Source organism: Hemiscyllium ocellatum, chromosome 22, assembly GCF_020745735.1.
Source record: "Hemiscyllium ocellatum isolate sHemOce1 chromosome 22, sHemOce1.pat.X.cur, whole genome shotgun sequence".
NCBI classification, from domain to species: Eukaryota; Metazoa; Chordata; class Chondrichthyes; order Orectolobiformes; family Hemiscylliidae; genus Hemiscyllium; species Hemiscyllium ocellatum.
Genome location: NC_083422.1, coordinates 21,908,736 through 21,928,239, shown reverse-complemented (window position 1 = coordinate 21,928,239; position 19,504 = coordinate 21,908,736). Strand labels below are relative to the sequence as shown.

The 19,504-nt window shown below is 42.8% G+C and overlaps 1 protein-coding gene across 1 annotated transcript in view; it reads left to right on the top strand.

Moving 5' to 3' along the window:
- LOC132826137 (kinase non-catalytic C-lobe domain-containing protein 1) overlaps positions 1-19,504 on the top strand; it is a 179,990-nt gene that overhangs the window by 103,652 nt on the left and 56,834 nt on the right. The window contains exon 15 of the mRNA XM_060841784.1: positions 122-269. Within this exon, the coding sequence (XP_060697767.1) occupies positions 122-269 (148 nt within the window). The remainder of the gene's footprint in view (positions 1-121; positions 270-19,504) is intronic.

Here is a 19,504-nt window from a genome sequence, read left to right as displayed (position 1 = left end):
CTCTTACAAAAAAGTTAGGACCAATTATGAATTGCAATCGTAATTTTAAAAACTTTAGCTTAATGAAAGCTAACAGTACATTGTTGGAATTGATTTTAGACTTTTGATTTTTTTTCATAAGGTGAGTACATCTTATCCTTGAAAAGTCTTAAATTCAGTACATTCACTAGTGCTATATCGGAGAAGTTTTGTGACCTCTACTGGGATGACAAACTACTGGAACAGCTGTATGAGGTAGTTAATGGGAATCCTCCACATCCTGCATCACTGTAAGTATCCATTACCTTTGTCTTTTTTTTAGAAACTCTGCACAAATGTCCTGGACAATCCTTGAATGTCGAAGTCTGTGAGTTGAGAGCAGACTTGTCTCTTCTACAGGACTCAGCATCGGAACTCTCTAGAGTTCACAGAGTCAGGAGAAGGAAGCTGCAGAAGCAGCCATTGGAGACACATTCGATGAGGCCCCTCCTCTGCTATAAACCTTGGCAACATTATACCTGTCTTGTCTCAGGAGAGGTATTGGGTCCTCACTTATTCTTATGCAGGAGAAATGGGCCTTCATCAGTGGTTTCCTTCATCATTCAGAATCCAATTTGACCTTGATTGCAAACCGCTTTTGGTTAGATATATCTGCTAAAAGTGGGACTGCCTCCACCAATCACACTTTGAGGCCTGGATTCAGGACCTCATAAATAAAGGAGTCACCAGATTCCTTTATGCCATGGACTGTAGAGGTGCACAAAATGAGTGAGAGGGAAGAGGAAATCAGGCAGGAGTGAGAAGGAAGAGGAAATCCCAACTCAGAGATTTGAACTTGTGGATTATAGTTATCTCAGAGAATTCCCACTGGAATTATAACATCCACAAAATTTCCAGATTCCCATTTTGTACAGATACACATTTAAAGTTGTCTCAAAGTCTAATACATTCAAAATTCATCATGAACACATGAGCTTAGAAATTCAACTCACAGTTCCTATTTTTCCAACCCTCCACTGAACCTCCAATAGGATGAACGGGTTGCGCAGATCTATTATGAAACAGGGTTCACTTGCTGTCATATTGATAAATCTCAAGACATCTGTGTGCAGTGTCCATCCCTGAAGTTGTTGTCCCTTTACTTATGCAAGCAAGAGTCGCAGCATTTGTTTGAGGCTCCCATGGTGAGTTTGATTTGTCCTGGCTTTACTCAGCAAAACCAGAAAGCCTGTATGCAGCCCAACAGGGAGACATGAAGGGGACGTTTTACAGACTCTAGACAAAAAAAGAGAAGGTTAAACTCTATGTGGATTGGGAGAAGCATAACAGACATGTGACATCGAGCAGAGAGGAACTGTCTAATATCAGTTGAGAATTGTTATAATTAATTTGTAAACAATTATCATTGCCTTTGTTTTCTAGTCAATTCAAATCAGTAATTTATTTAATAATAAGCTTTTCACTATTAACTCACCTTTGCTTAAAATACTGACTTGTCGACTATTTGTATAATGTCATGAAGAGCTTGTTATTTGAAAGATCAATAATAGTGAAATTGCATGTGTTGTGATCCTATCAGGCAAGGTACTGTTGAATGCAGTGAAATTATGATTGATTAAAACTTTCTTCAGAGGAAAATTTGTTACACTGCAACCATATAATATAACTATTAAAACATCACATACTGAAATGGAAATATTTAGCATTTCAGAAGGAACTTTAAAGGATTACTGTCTTCAATGCGTTAGATTTCCTACTTTACAAGAGTGGGCAGACATCAAGCGTACTTAAGAAGGCTGTAAAGCATTTCAAGTGTTCTGAGATTTTGAAAGGCACTATATAAATACAAATCTAGCTTTCAACTCTGTAATTAACTTATCTTATAACCTAGACAAACAGTAAACCATTTCATTTGAAAAAATAAAATCATTTGCAAGATTTGCCATGTGATCACAGCTATATAAATACAAATCTTGCTTTCAACTTTCTGTTACTAACCTATCCAATAACCTAGACAAACAATGAACTATTTCATTTGATGAAATAAAATTGTTTGCAAGAGTTGCCATGTGATCATAGAGTCACAGGAGTATTACAGTGCAGCAGGAGGCAATTTGGCCCATCGTGCCTGCACTAGCTCATTAAATGAACATCATTACCTTGTAGAAGAAAGTGAGGACTGCAGATGCTGGAGATCAGAGCTGAAAATGTGTCATTCCTGAAGAAGGGCTCATGCCCGAAACGTCGACTCTCCTGCACCTTGGATGCTGCCTGACCTGCTGCGCTTTTCCAGCAACACATTTTCAGCATCATTATCTTGTGCTAATCTCTTGTTTTCTCCCCCATATTCTTGCATATTACTTTTATCCAAAAAAATCAGCCAATGCCCTCTTGAATGCCTCAATTGAACCTGCACCCCCTCCCCCACAATATTTCCAGGTAATGCATTCCATACCCGAAATATTTGCGATATGAAAATGTTTTTCCTCACATCATTCTTGTTTCTTTTGCATATCACTTTAAATCTGTGTCTTTTTGTTCTTGTTCCTTTTCTGAATGGGAACAGTTTCTCCCGATCTACTCTATCCAGTCCACTCATGATTTTGAAAGCCTCTATCTTATATGCTCTTAACTACCTCCTCTCCAAGGAGTACATGCCCAACCTCTTCAATCTGTCCTCCTGGCTGAAGTTCCTTAACCATGGAACCGTTCTTCTGCACTCTCTCCAATCCATTTGCATTTTTCCTATAACGTGGCACCCAGAACTGTACACAATACTCCAGCTAAAATCAAATAGGTGGCTTATACAAGTTAAATGTTCTTTCCCTGTTTTTGTAATCCATGCTCCTGTAATTAAAGTCAAGGATGCTATATGCTTTACTTACTCTGCCTATCCTGCTACTTTCAATGATCTGTGCGCATATGCACCTGGCTTCCTCAGATCCTCAACCCCTCTTAGAATTTGACCCCCTATTTTATATTCTCTTCCAATGTTCTTCCTCCTAAAATGCATTATGTTCCACTTCACTGCATTGAAACTGATCTGCCCCTTATCTGCCCATTCCACCAACATGCCTATGCCCTTCTAGATGTTTGCATTGTCCTTCACACAGTTTGCAATTATTCCAAACTTTGTTGTCACCTGAAAGTTTTGAAATTGTCCTCTGCACACCAAAACTAGATCATTGATGTATTTCAGGAAAAACAAAGGTCCCAATATCAACTCCTGGGGATCTCCACTACAAACCCTCCTCCATCTCAAAAAAGTATCCATTGACCATTGCTCTCTGTTCCAATGCTCAGCCAATTCTGTTTCCACAATGCTATTGACTTTGTTATTCCAAACTCACTAAAGTTCTTCACAAGTGTTGTGTGACAACATATCAAACACCTTCTGAAAGTCCATGTGTACCACATCAACAACATTACCCTTATCACACTTAGATTACTTACAGTGTGGAAACAGGCCCTTCGGCCCAACAAGTCCACACCGACCCGCCGAAGCGCAACCCACCCATACCCCTACATTTACCCCTTACCTAACACTACGGGCAATTTAGCATGGCCAATTCACCTGACCTGCACATCTTTGGACTGTGGGAGGAAACCGGAGCACCCGGAGGAAACCCACGCAGACACGGGGAGAACATGCAAACTCCACACAGTCAGTCGCCTGAGGCGGGAATTGAACCCTGGTCTCTGACGATGTGAGGCAGCAGTGCTAACCACTGTGCCACCATGCCACCCACAAATAGGTAGCATGAATTTTTGTAAGGGAAATCATGTTTGACTCTTTCAATCCAGGTATGATTGTTTCGAGAAGCTTCCCTTCCACTGATGCTAACTGACTGGTCTATAATTGCTGTATTTATCCTTATGTCATTTCTTGAACAAGGTTGTAATGTTTACAATTTCTAATCTTCTGGCACCTCCCTTGAGTCTAGGGGAGACTGAGACATTGTGGACAGTACTCCTGCAATTTCAACTCTCACTTCCTTTAAAACCCTTGGATGCATCTCATTTGGTCCCAGTACTTTATAAAATTTAAGCATTAACAGTCTGTCCAAGACTTCTTTCTTATTATTAATTTTGAACTCTCCAATGCCTGAGGCCCCTCCCCTGTAATCTCCTCTTTGGTGAGACTGGTGCAAAGTATTCATGTAATACTTCAACCATACTCCCTGCCTCCAAATATAAATCCTCTTTTTGGTCCCAAATCAGCCCTAACTTCTCTTTTTATCAACCTTTTACTCATTTGGCCATAGTCAGCTTTGGGGTACGTCTTTATGTTGGCTGCCAGTCTCTTCTCATAATTCCTGTTTACTTTTCTTCTTTGCTTTCTCATCTTGCCTCTGAACCTTCGGTATTCCTCTTGGTTCTCAAATTTTATATTCTACTTGCACTTGTCATAAACACACTTTTTCCTCATAATCTTAATTTTGGTCCCCTTTGTCATCCAGGGAGCTCTGGATTTGTTTATTCTCCTTTTCTCATTTGAGGAAATATACTTTGACTGTGCCCGAACTATCTCCTCTTTGAAAGTAGCCATTTTTCATGCTCACCTATCATTCCAGTCAGTCCTGTTCTTGCCCTATTGAACTATGTTGACAATTGATTTTCTCACTCTGGATTGTTGCATGTCATTCTCTGATCACTGTTTTTTTTAACGTTCCCCATCTAATTCCTAAAGTACAGTCATTTTAGTTTCAGAACGATAAAGGAAGGAGGACAGGACCTCTTGACGTCTGCGATCGTTTTTCAGCATTACTCTGATAGCAAAACAGCTGATGGGAGGGACTAATAAACTTCATAAAATTAAATACTTTAAATATTACAAAGTAAATATTTGAGAGCAAATACCACTCCTCACATCACATTAAGGTACATTCCACCTAGGCCTCTCTTTATCTTTATGTCAATTTCCCTCCATAAAAACTAAATCTTCAATATTGCTTTTAGCCATCTGTGCTAACCTTTCTTCCTCATTTCTCAATCTCCAATGCTTTTGTGTAGCAAGTTGGATATTGTAATTATGTTGCTGGTGTTCAGTATGTGTGCATTTTTAAAAATGATGACAAATAGACAAGCAGTTTGAAAAAAGCATCTGAAAAATTTATTTCAGTGGTAACATTGGTGTGCTTAAAATGTCATAGCCAATGCCCGTATCCATGTTTTTGGAGAATCTGATGAAGCATCAGTTTAGTATTCATGCAGTTAAATGTTTAAAAATGCAGCAGCATCCAGTTTAGTTGCCATGAGAACACAAGTGTATCCTAGGCAACCTAGGTTAAATAAATTGTCAGAGAAAATGGGAGAACGAGTGTACCAATTTGTGTAGTGTTCTAAATTAAGCATTCAACTATTCAATTAATGTCAATATTAAGGCTTCTAATCAGTTTAACATTTTTAATGTTTATTGGGAACCAATTCTCCATCTAAATTCATAAGATTATCCAAAAGATATACGTTTTTAAAATCAATTAAGTAGAACATTATAGACCACATCTAATTTCACTGGATCTGCATACAGTTGTTACGTAGTTTGATAAATTTTTATTCTAAGCTGGTGGAAAGGTTTCATCAAACTGTTACAAGTCAAATAATTTATTTAAAGTTATAGATATATTTTATGAAAGCCATAATTATTTTCTGGAAATACCTCAAAAGCTTTTTCCCACAACTTCAAAAGCAAATATTCAAAAGGCGACTGTAGAACATTTGGAAATTTGTATTCTACAAACAAAATCTATTGTAAAACAATAGTCCCAATCAAATGATATACTGGAACCCTCATAAGAAATTTCTGATCTTAAATATAGAATTGAACACTAGTAAAGAGGACTGAAAATCCATGATGCGAGCATAGATTTCAATGTGAGTGAGGGAGAAATTTTTTTGGAAAAGCATGTATGCTGAACCCGAATCTGGCACAGAGATGGGTGAATTCAGTTTATGCAGATAAGAACAAAGAACAATACAGCACGTAAGTGTAAGTATTATATTTAGAAAGGAAAAGTCGGTGGTATAGGACAGAGGATACAGATCAACCATGTTCCAATGCATAGTAGATTGGATTAAAGGCTGAATGGCCTATTCTGTTTGTGTATTCATGCTGCCCTGGGAATAATGTTGCAATGGTTAAAGATGCTAACAACATCCAGGAATGCTATTAAGTTACCAGTATTAGGTATAACTTGCTCAATGAATGCCGAGTTGTAATCAACAGAGCCACTAGAATGCTGAACTGCATAGTCAGACTAAGAGATATAAATTATAGAATTTGATCATCATACTGTGTCACTCTTTGAGTGCACATTTTGGCTACCCATCTGAATTTGAGCCAGTTATTTCACTCTCCTTTATTGTATTATTTTTAGTCCATCTCAGACCATTATGTCCCTCTTCTGCTTGTTATTGTTTATGTTTCCTTTCATTCATTTCTCTCTCCTTCTCCTTAAAATGCCTGTGCCCTTCACTCTGTACCTATTTTGGCAGTCTCCAAAGAACCCTTCAAGGCAACCATCATTGCCTTTTTAACAGTAACCCCATTTGCCCATCTTCCTTTCTGCCGAGCCTTCCTACTTAACAAGCTCTCCCCAGCAACTTGTTGCGTGACTTCTTTGTATTCTGCTAGTGAACCATTCACTCTGTCCTATGTGCTTCCTGCCTTTTGGTCTGTTCACTCATCATTGCCATCCATAGTCTTTCTTGTTGATGTGGAGGTGCCGGTGTTGGACTGGGGTGTTAAAGTTAAAAATCACACAACACTGGGTGATAACCTGTGATTTTTAACTTTCTTGCTAGTGATTGCATTGAAATCTTGGCTTTTGATTGAAACTTACATGATATGTAGCAATATCCCTTATCCTGTCCAATCTGAGTCTGTATCTAAATTAATTCTCATCTTTGATGAAATAAATCTCTGTCTCATTTTTGCTTTCCTACTCTTCTCTGTGACCCTCCACTCCCAAAGTCTCTCTCTTCAGATAAACTTTCTTGCTGGTATTCTCGGTCGCCCATGACCATTCTGCCTTCAGCATCTCCTTTCTCCTCTGGTCTCAATCATTGACAAGGCCATTTGTAACCAGGTCTTTTATCTTTCACCTGTACTTGCATCAACATACTGCTTTCCATCCAACTTCCCCCTGGCAACCTGCCTTGGGAAATATTCTGCAATAGGGAGACAAAAGAAAAGTAGTGCATCATCAGCATCAGCACAAAACAGACAATACTAACTTAGCTGTCTGCTTTATATGGAGCCAGAAATTCAGACTGAAACTGGTGCCAAAAGCATAGTTTGCATTTGCCAAAGACAAATTTCGCTAAATTGTCTCTTTTTTTGTCGGTCTCTGGCATTGACACTTCGGGCAAATCTTTCCCATTTCTAATTATCATATTTCTGGCATTTATGCCTCTGGTGCCATATTTAAAGCCCAGCTGCCCACCAGTTTAGATGCTGCAAACCAGTAAAAAGCCTTCTCACTGGTGGTACTCAAGCAGCAACATTCAACAAACAGTCCTAAGGAAAGGAAAGCTTGTTCCCCACTTCATGGGCAATTGCATCCCATATGAAGCAGAGGAAGATGAGTGATCTGCATTTGTAAGAGTGTGTGCCACTGTCTCCTCTTAGCCAACTCACACTCAGTGGGCCATCACTCACCAGCTCTGGCTCTGCACACTGCACATCTCACTGAGGCTCATGAATGGCGAGTCTCAGTTCCATGCATTATATCCATTCAATGACTCTCACATCCTTATCCTCTCAAATACCTAGCCCTTTCCATCCGTTGCATGGAGAGACCTCACCACTCATTGTGTTTTGTGGGGTAGTGTTGGGCACTCCCCGTGAGACTGGAGCTATCCAAAGGAGAGCCTGGCTGCTCATGTGGGAATGCAGACACCTCTATGGGCCAACCAACCCTGTAAGCTTCATTATACTGTGTTGCATTGCTCTCCTGTTAATGCAGTGCAAACTCATTTCTAACCTGCACAAGCTTTTATCCCTTTTATAAAACAAAATTTGCTCTGCCTTTTGCGCAGGTAGCTAGCGTACCTCCACAGTGAGGTCGGCTCCAACTGCACTCCAGGGGAGAAAGCCCCTGAACCCTCGGTAGGAAACTCTGATAAGGCTCTCACTTCAGCCTGCACCTGCTCAGAGACTTGCACCTCCGAGAGTTCCCTTTGCAATTTGGACCTGATGAGCACATCGCTGATTTGACTCTGCAGATAGTGGAGGAAGAAACTCCAAGGGACCAGCCACCTCTTTCAGCCCCAGCAGAAGTCAAGCCCCTGTTCCCAGTCATTAATGACTTGGTTGAACTGCACAGACAGGCACAGGAAGGTCAGGCAGGTTAATCAGAGACCATCAGTGAGCTGCTTTGAGGAATCCACATTCTGTGCTGGCTCCAGCATATGTGGCATCCGGCTGTCGGCACAGATAGGGGCGTCGACCACCACGGAGGCACTCAGTGTCTGCTGCATCTACACACAGATCTGCACTGCATTGCTGTAGTTGTGGGTGATCAGTATCAGTGGCCAGGCTGGAGGTGCCCCTTCTTCTCAGGGAGACAGTGTGGTGCCAGCAAGCACTCATACAGAGGAAGAGTGACACTCAGGCACTCTCAGAGCTTCTTCTCAGTACACTGCAGAGCTGAAAGGTGTGGTGCCAGAAAAGCACAGCTGCTCAGACAGTATCCGAGGAGCAGGAGAGTCAGCATTTCGAGCATAAACTCTACATCAGGAATGTCTGTAGGGCTTATGCTCGAAGCATTGACTTGCCTGTTCCTCGGGGCAGCATGGTGGCTCAGTGATTAGCACTGCTGCCTCACAGCGTCATGGACCCAGGTTCAATTCCCACCTCGGGCGACTGTCTGTATGGAGTTCGCACACTCTCCCCGTGTCTGCATCCTCCGGGCGCTCCAGTTTCCTCCCGCAATCCAAAGATGTGCAGGTCAGGTAAGTTGGCTATATTAAATTACCCATAGTGTTAGGTCCATTAGTCAGGGGTAATTATAGGGAGTAGGGGAATGGGTCTGGGTGGGTTATTCTTCAGAGGATCATTGTGGACTTGTTGGGTCGAAGGACCTATTTCCATACTGTAGGGAATCTAATCTAATCTAATCTCCAGCATCTGCAGTCAACACTTCCTCCCACTTCCACTCCAGAGCTGCCCAGTCCCCCTTCGTCCCCTCGCCTGGGATCCCAAAACCTGCAAAACCAACGAAGGTGAGCTTGTACTTGGGCAAGAGACTTTCTGTACACCTGGGCCCCCTCAAACCAAAAACACCTGAGAAGAGTTGCCCATCCCTTCCAGGCCAACAGGACCACACACAGAACAGGGTCTCTCCACCCCACCTGTGGAACTTAGGACTGCACCAGTGTGATCAAGTGTGTGGATGAGGAAAATTCAATTAATGCAGTATATATGGAATTTAGCAAAGGTTTTGACAAGGTCCCATGTGGGAGACTGAGAAGATTAAAGCACATAGATTTGCAGGAAACTTGGTGAGATGGATCAGAAACTGGCTAAGTAATAGAACACAGAAGGTAGTGGTAGAAGGCTGTTGGAGTGACTGGAGGCTGGTGTCCCAACCGTGTACTACAAGGATTGGTACTGGGATCCTTATTGTTTGTTATATACATAAATTATATCAATGAAAGTGGGGGGTGAATGCTAAGCAAATTTGCAGATGACCACAAGATTGGTAGAGTGGTTAGTAGTGAAGAGGATGGTTGTAGGTTACAGGAACATATTGGAGAGTTCGTCAGATGGACCGAACAGTTGCAGATGGTTTTTAACCCTGATAAATGTGAGGTGGTGCACTTTGGACAAAGAAACAGAATGAATGGCTAGCTTAGAGGAACAGAGAAATCTTGGGGTAATTATTCACAGATCACTGAAATTGTCAGAGCACATGAATAGGACATTTAACACGGTATGTGGGACACTTGCTTTCATACATCATGGCACAGAATGTAAGAGCAAGGAGGTAACGTTGGAGTTGTACAGAGCATTGGCCAGCCCATGACTGGAGTACTGTGTGCAGTTATGGTCACCTCACTACAGGAAGGATGTGATTGCGTTAGTGGAGGTACAGAGGAGGTTCACCAGGATGTTGCCTAGGATGGAGAAATTGAGGTATAAGGAGAGACTAGATAGGCTTGGATTGCTGTCTTTAGACCAGCAAAGACTAAGGGAAGGACATGATTGAGGCATAAAAGATTATGAGGGGCATGGACAGGTGAATAGATAGCAGCTGCCCCCCCTTGGTTGAGGGGTCAATCATGAGAGGGCATAGTTATAGGGTAAGGGGCAGGAGATTCAGAGGGGATTTGAGAGAAAGCCTTTTTAATTCAGCAGATTGTGGTAATCTGGAATGTACTGCCTGGACGCTGGCAATCTTGCAACCTTTAAAAAAACATTTGGATGAGTGCTTCAAATATCACAACATTCAAAGATATTGGACAAGTACAAGAAATTGGGATTAAAATCTGATTGAAGATTTGTAGCTCGGGTATCAGTTGAAACTGACACCCAGAAGCGGCAAGAACAAACCAATATAAATACCGGAAGAAACATCAAAGCAGCGCTTCACACGAGGCTCCAACAGCACTGATGATGTTCCCTAGCCAGGGAACGAAACGTTTGCAGCAAAAACTTCCAGCTCGGCGAGCAGAACCACAACAAATTGGGATTAGTACATTTTTAGTGGTAGATCTGTTGGTGCAGACTTAATGAGCTGAAGGGCCTTTTCTGTGCTGCATGAACCTATGAACTAAGACAAAGCAGGAGGCAAGGAAGAAGAAAATTTACTGAGGTCACATTGAATCAGTAACTTTTCACTTTTAGAACTATATATTCACTTACAAGCTTAAAACATCTGCTGCAGTGTAAGTTTTATTGTTGAACTCAGTTAAGTCACACCCATGTGAGAGATGAACAACCTCTTCAGACATTCAAAAGATGAAAGAAGTTTTAATAGCCAGCTGCTGTTCATCTCCAACAAACAACTGACTCCTTGACCACAGGTAGCTTGAGCAATGACATTGAAGACTGTAGCTGAAAATGTGTTGCTGGAAAAGCGCAGCAGGTCAGGCAGCATCCAAGGAGCAGGAGAATCAACGTTTCAGGCATGAGCCCTTCTTCAGCACCTGCCATTGAAGACTGTAGCCAAGGCATTTGATTTTAATGTGGACAACAGTGGAGCTTAACACAATGTGCAGGGAATATGCTAGAGCCTGACCTGTGCAAATCATCCCATTCCTTGTGTCCCAGCAGCCACCCCTGTACTGGTGACAGGAACCTGAGAGCTCCCCAGTGTATAAGGGTCATGACGGCTGTCAGGATATTTGGTGCAGACCTCCAGATTTAGCCATTGATGGTCACATAAGGTTTGAACCTTGATGGAGTGGATGCCTTTTCTGTGGACAGAATTTGGAGATTGGTGAAAGGTTGCTTTAAAAGCAATGTGAGTGGATGTGGGGGAAGCATATGAAGAGCTATGTCGTGGTGAAAATGGCATCAGAAACATCCCAGATGTTTCAAGGATTGGGAGATGGTGCATAGATTTTCAGCTGCATTTTTGAATGAGTCACTGGTCATCAGATTCAGTGAAGCATTGAATCTGATGACCACCAGGATGGGATTGTCACCTAGGCCTTCTGAGAGCAAGTCCTCCTCCAGAAAATGACTCAGTTTGGAAATGATAGACCAGGACATCACCAATCAGTACCTGAAGCTGAATGAAATGACAGCAAGTCTTATAAATGCAGAGTTTCATCATATCTTCAGCTGATGCTTGTCCCTCTGGAGACTGTGCAGTTTGTTGCTCTTACTGATTAATGTCACAATCACTGTCTGTTTCTACATTGGGAATAGCACCAAGGTCACAATGATTCCTGTATCAATGTTCTTCATGTGAGTTCCATGAGCAGACAATCTGTGGGGATTAACCAAATGTTGATATGATTTTACTTACCTCTTCAGTCCATCACAGTGAAGTTATGCCCTCACACAGTGTGGTAGAAAGACTTCACAAGGAGATCATTGTCAATTTCCATTAGGAGCTCAAGGTATGTGACCTTGTCCAATTTTATGTGAGATAACCAAAATTTTCATGCTGCATTGAGTGTAGAATTCAGCTAGTAAACTACCACAATTTCCCTCCCCAAAAAGAAAAAGCTCCCTTCGACATCACACTCCATGTTCTCGTCCATTAACGTTTGTTGTCTGAATCTGACAGCACCAATGCATCATTTTCCAGATCTTGCTGCAGAAATTGGTTGTGAAATCAGAATTTCAGGTTTGACTTTTAAGTGCCTTGTTCTCATTGCAGTTGTTTAGTTGACATGACAAGGAGGCAATTAGTCAGCACGATATCATAGTCACAGTTGCTTTGGGCCATAATTCTTCATAAACATTCTTCACCAGCGAATGACCTGCTGATGAAGGGCAAATTGAAGCCAGATGGGTGGCATTACTGAATCTGTGGAAGCATGATTCCTGCAATTTCGAAGTTTTACCCACCCCTGAAGGAAAAATCAGTAATTTACTCCATCCAGTTTGCTTGTGGTGTTGGCCATGCTGTCTAGTTATTACATTGTTGACTTTCTTATCCAATAGGACAATATTCCACCTGAGTTCTGTTTGTCATTTTTGCAGGCTTTGCTTGTGACACACGGATTACCCCATTCATTTTATTCTCTTTTGTGTTGCTTTTCCTGTGGCACGTATGACCTTTCAATCTCTCCCCTTTTCCATTGAGCCCCATTTCATAACTGCTACTGTCCCCTCTTTACCCCAGCCTCTATGACTCCGGAAATTTCCATGTGCCCTTGTTGACTATGGCCTCTGTCCACGTGGAGTCCAGAAATACTGTACCTGTTCTGACCCCGACTTCCAGAGCTCCTAGCCCCCTCCTACTCACTATGAGGTCCCACCCTACTGTCTCTTTTTGCTTCATCACTGTCACCAGTCTTTGAGCTTTCCTGGAAATGAAGCCTGTCTGATTTCTCGGGATTTCATGTACCGTCACTTGATAACCCCTTGATAATTATTGACCAAATCCCCAGGATGGACCATGGGCCACTGCCAGACTGACCTGGCAGGACTGTCCTAACTGACCACGGCCACCTCCCCATCAGACTGCTGCCTCAATAGCACTCCACCCAATGTACCAGGACAGTCCCCAGACTGCAAGGTCACAGATCATCAGACTCTAGTCATACTAGAACCTGACTAACCACAGTCAGCACCTTGACTGTCTGTGTTGCACTCCCTGTGCCTGACCTTAGTCCCCTTCTTCCTATTAAAAACTGCTTGGCCCTGACATTCACATCAGGCCATATGCTTGAAGCACTTGCCTTGCTTGTCACGTAAACCACTTGCTGCCAGTGTGCAGTAACTTTAGCACAGTGACACGTGCAAAATGTGTCTCCCCACCCTATCTGATCACTAGACTGACTATTCAGTTATACCCTCTATCAGAAGCTGCCCACCTCTCCCTCTGCACCAAAGAGCAATGCCAGACAGAGAGGCTGATGGCTTGTCAATGGGAACTAAAGATGCTGCATACTAATAAAGCAAGGGAATCCACAGAGAGGCTGGTATCCTCCAACTAAGCAATAGAGTGAGCCCTAAGAAAGCAATCTAAGAGGCTTTCAGTGCATTTTATGCAGATGCATGAGATGCATATGTGTCCCTGCAGGTAAAGCAACCTGTCAGAAACATGAAAGTAATAGGCATCTCTGCTTTCCAAAGTAAAGTGTTAAAGGGCTAGAGTGGTGTGGAAGTTGGTCTGAGAGCAGGCATGTTGATATGCTAAGACTGGTTGCTGATCCCAACTAGCACATTCAAAACATCAAGGAGGACAGTGGCTATGGAATATACAAGGAGGTTGTGAAGAAATAGTTGCATGTTGTTTGGGACAAGCGTTCAGACAGCTGCAGTCACCAGGAACCCATTCAGATATACATGCTGGAAGTTTGTACCATCTGGTTTCTCTGTGAAAGACAAGAGAATTGCAAGTGACACACGAATAAGGTGAGCTGGGGATTTAATGAGACACAAATATATAGAAGTAAGGTAGTCACAACTCGACCATGAGATTCTGAATGAGATGTTTCACGGAGAAAATCTGGTAAGGGTAAGGATTAAGATTAAGATTGAGAATCTGATTTTCTCATTTTTACTGTCGTTGCTCACCATGACTCTCTCCACACCAGGGAGGGGAGAACTCCACCCTTATTGACGAGGTCTCTTTTAAAAATAACAGTATAAATGTTGCCATGTGCTTTTATTAGTTTTCATTTCATTCGAAAATGATACCATAGAGCATTAACAGAGGTAAAGAAGATATTGTCCTAGTACAGCTGAGAGGTGGATCCCAGGAAAGACTCGAAACAACCAAATTCAGGTTTAGGATGAAGAGGAAGAGGGCATTTGTAAGACAAAATACACTTTAAAAAATTACTTTTGACATGAAGCTGGAAATAAAATAGAAAACGTTGTTGACATGTAGAAATAACATTGAAATAACAGAAACCTTTCTGCATGTTTTTCCATCTCTAATTCACTCCTTAAAAGCACTCTTTGGTCAGAACATATAGGATAGCAGAGATAACTGAGCTTATTGGATTGTATCTTGCGTTGGTGAAGTACAAGTTGTGTCAGATTTTTTTCAGAGGGCTTCTCACCAGGACGCCAGTGAAATTTCTTGCTTTTTCTTTCCAATTTGCCTCATTAAGTATCTACCCAATTGCTGCGGCAACCCTCACATCCAATTCTAGCCCCATCTCACCACTTGCCATTCCCAAAACAGCTCAGTAATCAGCAGATATTTTCGGAAGACTGTCAGCCATTGCATCTGTTCCTGCCTTTGAAGGACCACTGCATACCCAGTTTGTGTTGGCACACTGAAGTTGCCCCTCGCTGGCAGAGCAATGGCACAGCAACCAAAAGGCCAGGCAGCTCAAGCACGTAACACAGCACATGGATGACATTCCCTTGTACATCAACCCCATTCTCTCACCTAGTCAGTTTTCAACCACCAGATCATTTTAGCTTAGTAGGCTGGACAGCTGGCTTGCAAAGCAGAGGGATGCCAGCAGTAAGGGTTCAATTCCTGTACTGGCTGAGGTTAGCATGAAGGACTCTCCTCCTCTGCCTGCTCCCTGACCTGAGGCGTGTGAACCTCAGGTTAAGCCACCAACAGTTGTCTCTTTCTGAGAGAGTAGCCCTGTGGTCTAGTAAGATTCTAATGGCTTTAACTTCAGCTGCATCCCATCCAAACACCCTCTCTATGGTGTACCAGTGTCTACTGGAGATCTACAACTTGCCATTGCCCGATAAGGGAACATCATATACAGACAAGAAGTGACAATTCCAAACAAAGGCTTTTGCTCACAGCCACTAAAAAGGAACACAAAAAAAAATACAGACTGCAATTTGATCCCAAAACTGATATCGTGAGCAATGACTATTTTACAGTCCAATGATTGCCTACCACACCGACTCTTATCCACTGAAATCAGTTATCAATCAGCTCTTTCTCTAAAGAATGCTCCCCTTTCCCCAGTTCCTCAGTCTCCAGCATGTCACCTTGTTGCCTGCTCCAATTGTCCAGACAATACTGGAGTGCCATCCTCAGCTCCCTTGTCTCCAACACTTCTTCCATGCACCGAAGACCAGCCCAAGTAGTGAAACTGGCAGCTCTAATATTTGCTGCACTACAGCTCTGGTTAAGACATAGACGACATTCTATCTGTACTTTGTATTAGTTAAGGCATTGAATAGTCGTGTCATTGGTCATGGTCACAATGGATTTCTCTTGACCCTCAGTAACCAGCTTTGTAAGGTACCTGGACTGTGTCAAACACACCAAGTACACAAGAATGCCCCACAATGTAGGAATGGTGGCAGCTGCCAGGGTAGCACACACACTACTCCAGGAAGTGGTCACAGATCACCTGAATGTGAATGGAATGAAGCCCCCTTTTGTTGATGTGAATTCTGCAGTGTTGTGACAATGCCCTCGTAGTGTCACATGTGTATGTTGATGGCACCCTGCACCTGGGGGAAACAAGCTGCATTCCCAAACCTTACTGCCTAGGCTACAGCACCCATCTTGTAAATGAGTGTGATCTTGTCCTGACACATTTGCGAGTCCAAATCTCACAGAGGTCACCCATCATTCCCTGGGAGGAACCAGGCACATGGGAGTTCAAAGCAGATGTTGCCTTCACAGTCACTGGGAGAGGATGGCCTCCCAGTCCTGTAGCCTTCCAATCCTACTCTGGTATACAGTGTCATCCTATCACAGTAAAATGGGATATTGGAAATTAATATGGAACTTACACCAACACTGTATTTTGCACATCTGAAAGAAATGGAGTAGCGACTGAAAATCTTTGGGCCTCCTGTACATACAACACATCCCAAGTGGCCATGTTGCTGCAAACCTCTCACTAAGCTGGGTACTCCTTGTTCTGTAGACTGCTGCTGTTCCTGGGTTTCTTGTTGGTCCCGGCATTTCCAGATGGGTTGCCACAGCAAGCGACCAACATGCCACCAACAACGGGGCACAGGACTCTCAGTGGAGATGACCCACATACCCACGTTGGGAACACAAGAAGTGAAAGAATCTCTTGGGTCTCTGAAGAGTCGTTGATGGCATACTCTGTGGGTGAGGGGTGCACGCACTCCCCCAGACCAAGAGACAAGCATCATCCTGATAACGAAAGATGTACCTCCATCATTCATTCAGCTTCAGTCCTGGCATGTACAGCAACTTGGTGAATGTGCCACCTTTTGAAAGACCAGCACATTACATCTCATAGGAGTGTCTCTGCACCCCTTCCTATCCCAGACCATGGTGTGGAGGAGCCAGTGTTGGACTGGGGTGGACAAAGTTAAATATCACACAACACCAGGTTAGATTTGCTAGCTACCTGATGAAGGAGCAGAGCTCCGAAAGCTTGTACTACGAAATAAACTTGTTGGACTATAACCTTATGTTCTGTGATTTTTAACTTTATCCCAGATCCACATCAATCCTTCAACTCCCAATTGCATTCAGTATAGATCATTGTTAAATTGATATCATGGATAGTCTTTGATTCCCACAATCCCCTTGCACAAATAATGTCTCACCTTTAGCCAGCATTGGCCTTTTTTAATCCATTGTTGCTAATGTCAGCATGATTGAGCTGCCAATGTTCAATTTGTAGTGACCATTGGAATTGTGCAAATCACCTTTAATCAGCATTTGATCTAAGCATGTTGACTCAACAGGCTTTGCAAATGAGTGAAGAAATGATTGCAAATTAAATGTAGCTGCAGCAGTGACAAATGACAATGACAAATTTACCTTTACTGTATCCCCATCAACCTTGCAATCCCCCAACAGCCCATTTCCACCCCTCACCAGCCAAGCCCCCATGTGGAGATCCATCACATTGAACTCCCCATTCATTTGTCTTCCCTGCCTTCAAACTCTGATATTACATCTTAATGATGCCATGCTGGGCCATGGTGGTGGTCACTGCCAACAACTGCCACCCATTACCATAGCCTCCCATACCCTTGAAGCTGTTCATCCTACCCGCACACACCTCAAGATCACCCCTACCATCATCGCGGCCTCTACTTCTACAAACACCTCTATTTTCTCACCCACAGGCTTAATGCCTCTGCCCCATTTGGCAAGACCCCCCCTCCCCCCAACAGGCTCTCCAGGCGCCTCTTTGCACCCTCCTGAATAATCAATAGACTCCCAGATCTCTGACCAACTACGATAATCAGTTCCTAACCATGACTGAGCAGAAACCTGGCTGCTGTGATTGCAACTCCCTCATTGACAATATGCTATCCCCTAACAGCTTGCTTCTGACCCTGCAGGATTGGCCATTGCCCACTCCCCAACTGTATTTGGACATATCTGTACTTGGACATGAAGGCAAATGACCATGGCCAAGCCCCTGAACTGAGCATAGACTGCAGCCATGGCTGACAGTACAGTGACAACCAGCTTAGAAAGTGAATCCATCTTAACTGGACTGAAGGCTAGCCCCCATTCAGTTACCGACATAGCGGTTTGGTTGAATAATTATGCAATGTGCTGCACAGACAGCTGGCACATACTCTAGGTGTTACACTGATGTCTGGTGTCGTGCTGCAAAATCTTGTCCCCAATGCCCCAGACAGATTCTCACTGACAACCATGCCAAGCAGCTGTCTGTGTGTCTGTGCAAAAGGGCATGGCAGTACAGTGGTACTAATACATTTAGGCTCTAGCTAAAGTGCCAACATTCTAATTGGCATGGTACAGCATAGCACGGCAAGGCATGGATGCTGCAAGCACAGAGGTAGGTGCTGACTGGGTGAGTGCTAAGAGAGCAAACAAGCAGCCCTGAGATGCAGCGTGATTCATTCGGTGAGCTGGATGTCTGGACCTGTGCACACAATTTTCTTGTTGCCGCATTTCGATGCTGGTTGCCGTTGATCCCTGCATTGCATGTCTATGCTCCCTCAGTTTCCTACAAGTGGATTAGAGAGGTGCCATGTGGTTGGGACAGTTGTAGAGCTTGGATACCAATATCCATGGATGAAAGGTACATACAACTGGTGCTATAGATTGTTTGTTGCAATGCCACTGTTGCTTGCAGTGGCAAGCTGAAGTTATCAGGTATCCATTCTGACTTGCATGTCAAACTTTCAACATCTAGTTTTGTTGGTGTGTTTGCTAAAATAGGAAGCTGAATATTATGTACATGCTATATGGTATTACTAAGATGTTTGACAAGCTATAATCCTCTTAACTGTTAACTCATTGCTGCTTAGTGAGAAAATTTCCTCACTATATAGCTATAGATTTAGATTTGTACACCCTCTTCACTTTGGCAGCTCTTGTGGTACAGGTGTGGCAGTGTCCCTACCTCTGAGCCAGCAGTCCCGGGTTAGGTAACATTGCTGAACAGGCTGGTTGGAAAACATCTAAAAGCTTTAGTGAGATGGTCCCCACATCAAGATTGACTTCAAGGGGTTTCTTGTCCTATTCCGTCACAAACCTCACAATCACCCATGTCACTCAGACTCTTAGAAAATCTTGACTGTTATTCTGAAGGAAGAAGTTAGAGTATGAGAGGAAGCTAGCTATGTGTATTAAAATGTATAACAAGAGTTTCTAAAGATATTTAAAAAGGCAAAGAGTGAGTAAAATGGGTGTCAGTGCTCGAGAGACTGAGAATGGGAGTTAATAATGGATAATAAGGAAACAGATTAAATTAACAAACAGCTTGCTTTTGTTTTTAAAGTATACAAAAAAGTTCCAGTAATTCCTAAAAATCAGGAACTGCAAGGGCAAGAGAAATGTAGTGAAATTACAATCATGAGGGAAGAGGTATTGAGAAATCTGGTAGAGCTGCAGACTGACAAGTCTCTGGATCCAGATAACTTCATTCTAGGATCATGAATGAGGCTACTGATTCTGTTTGAAAATCTCTCCTGCAAAGTTCCTTGAGACATTTT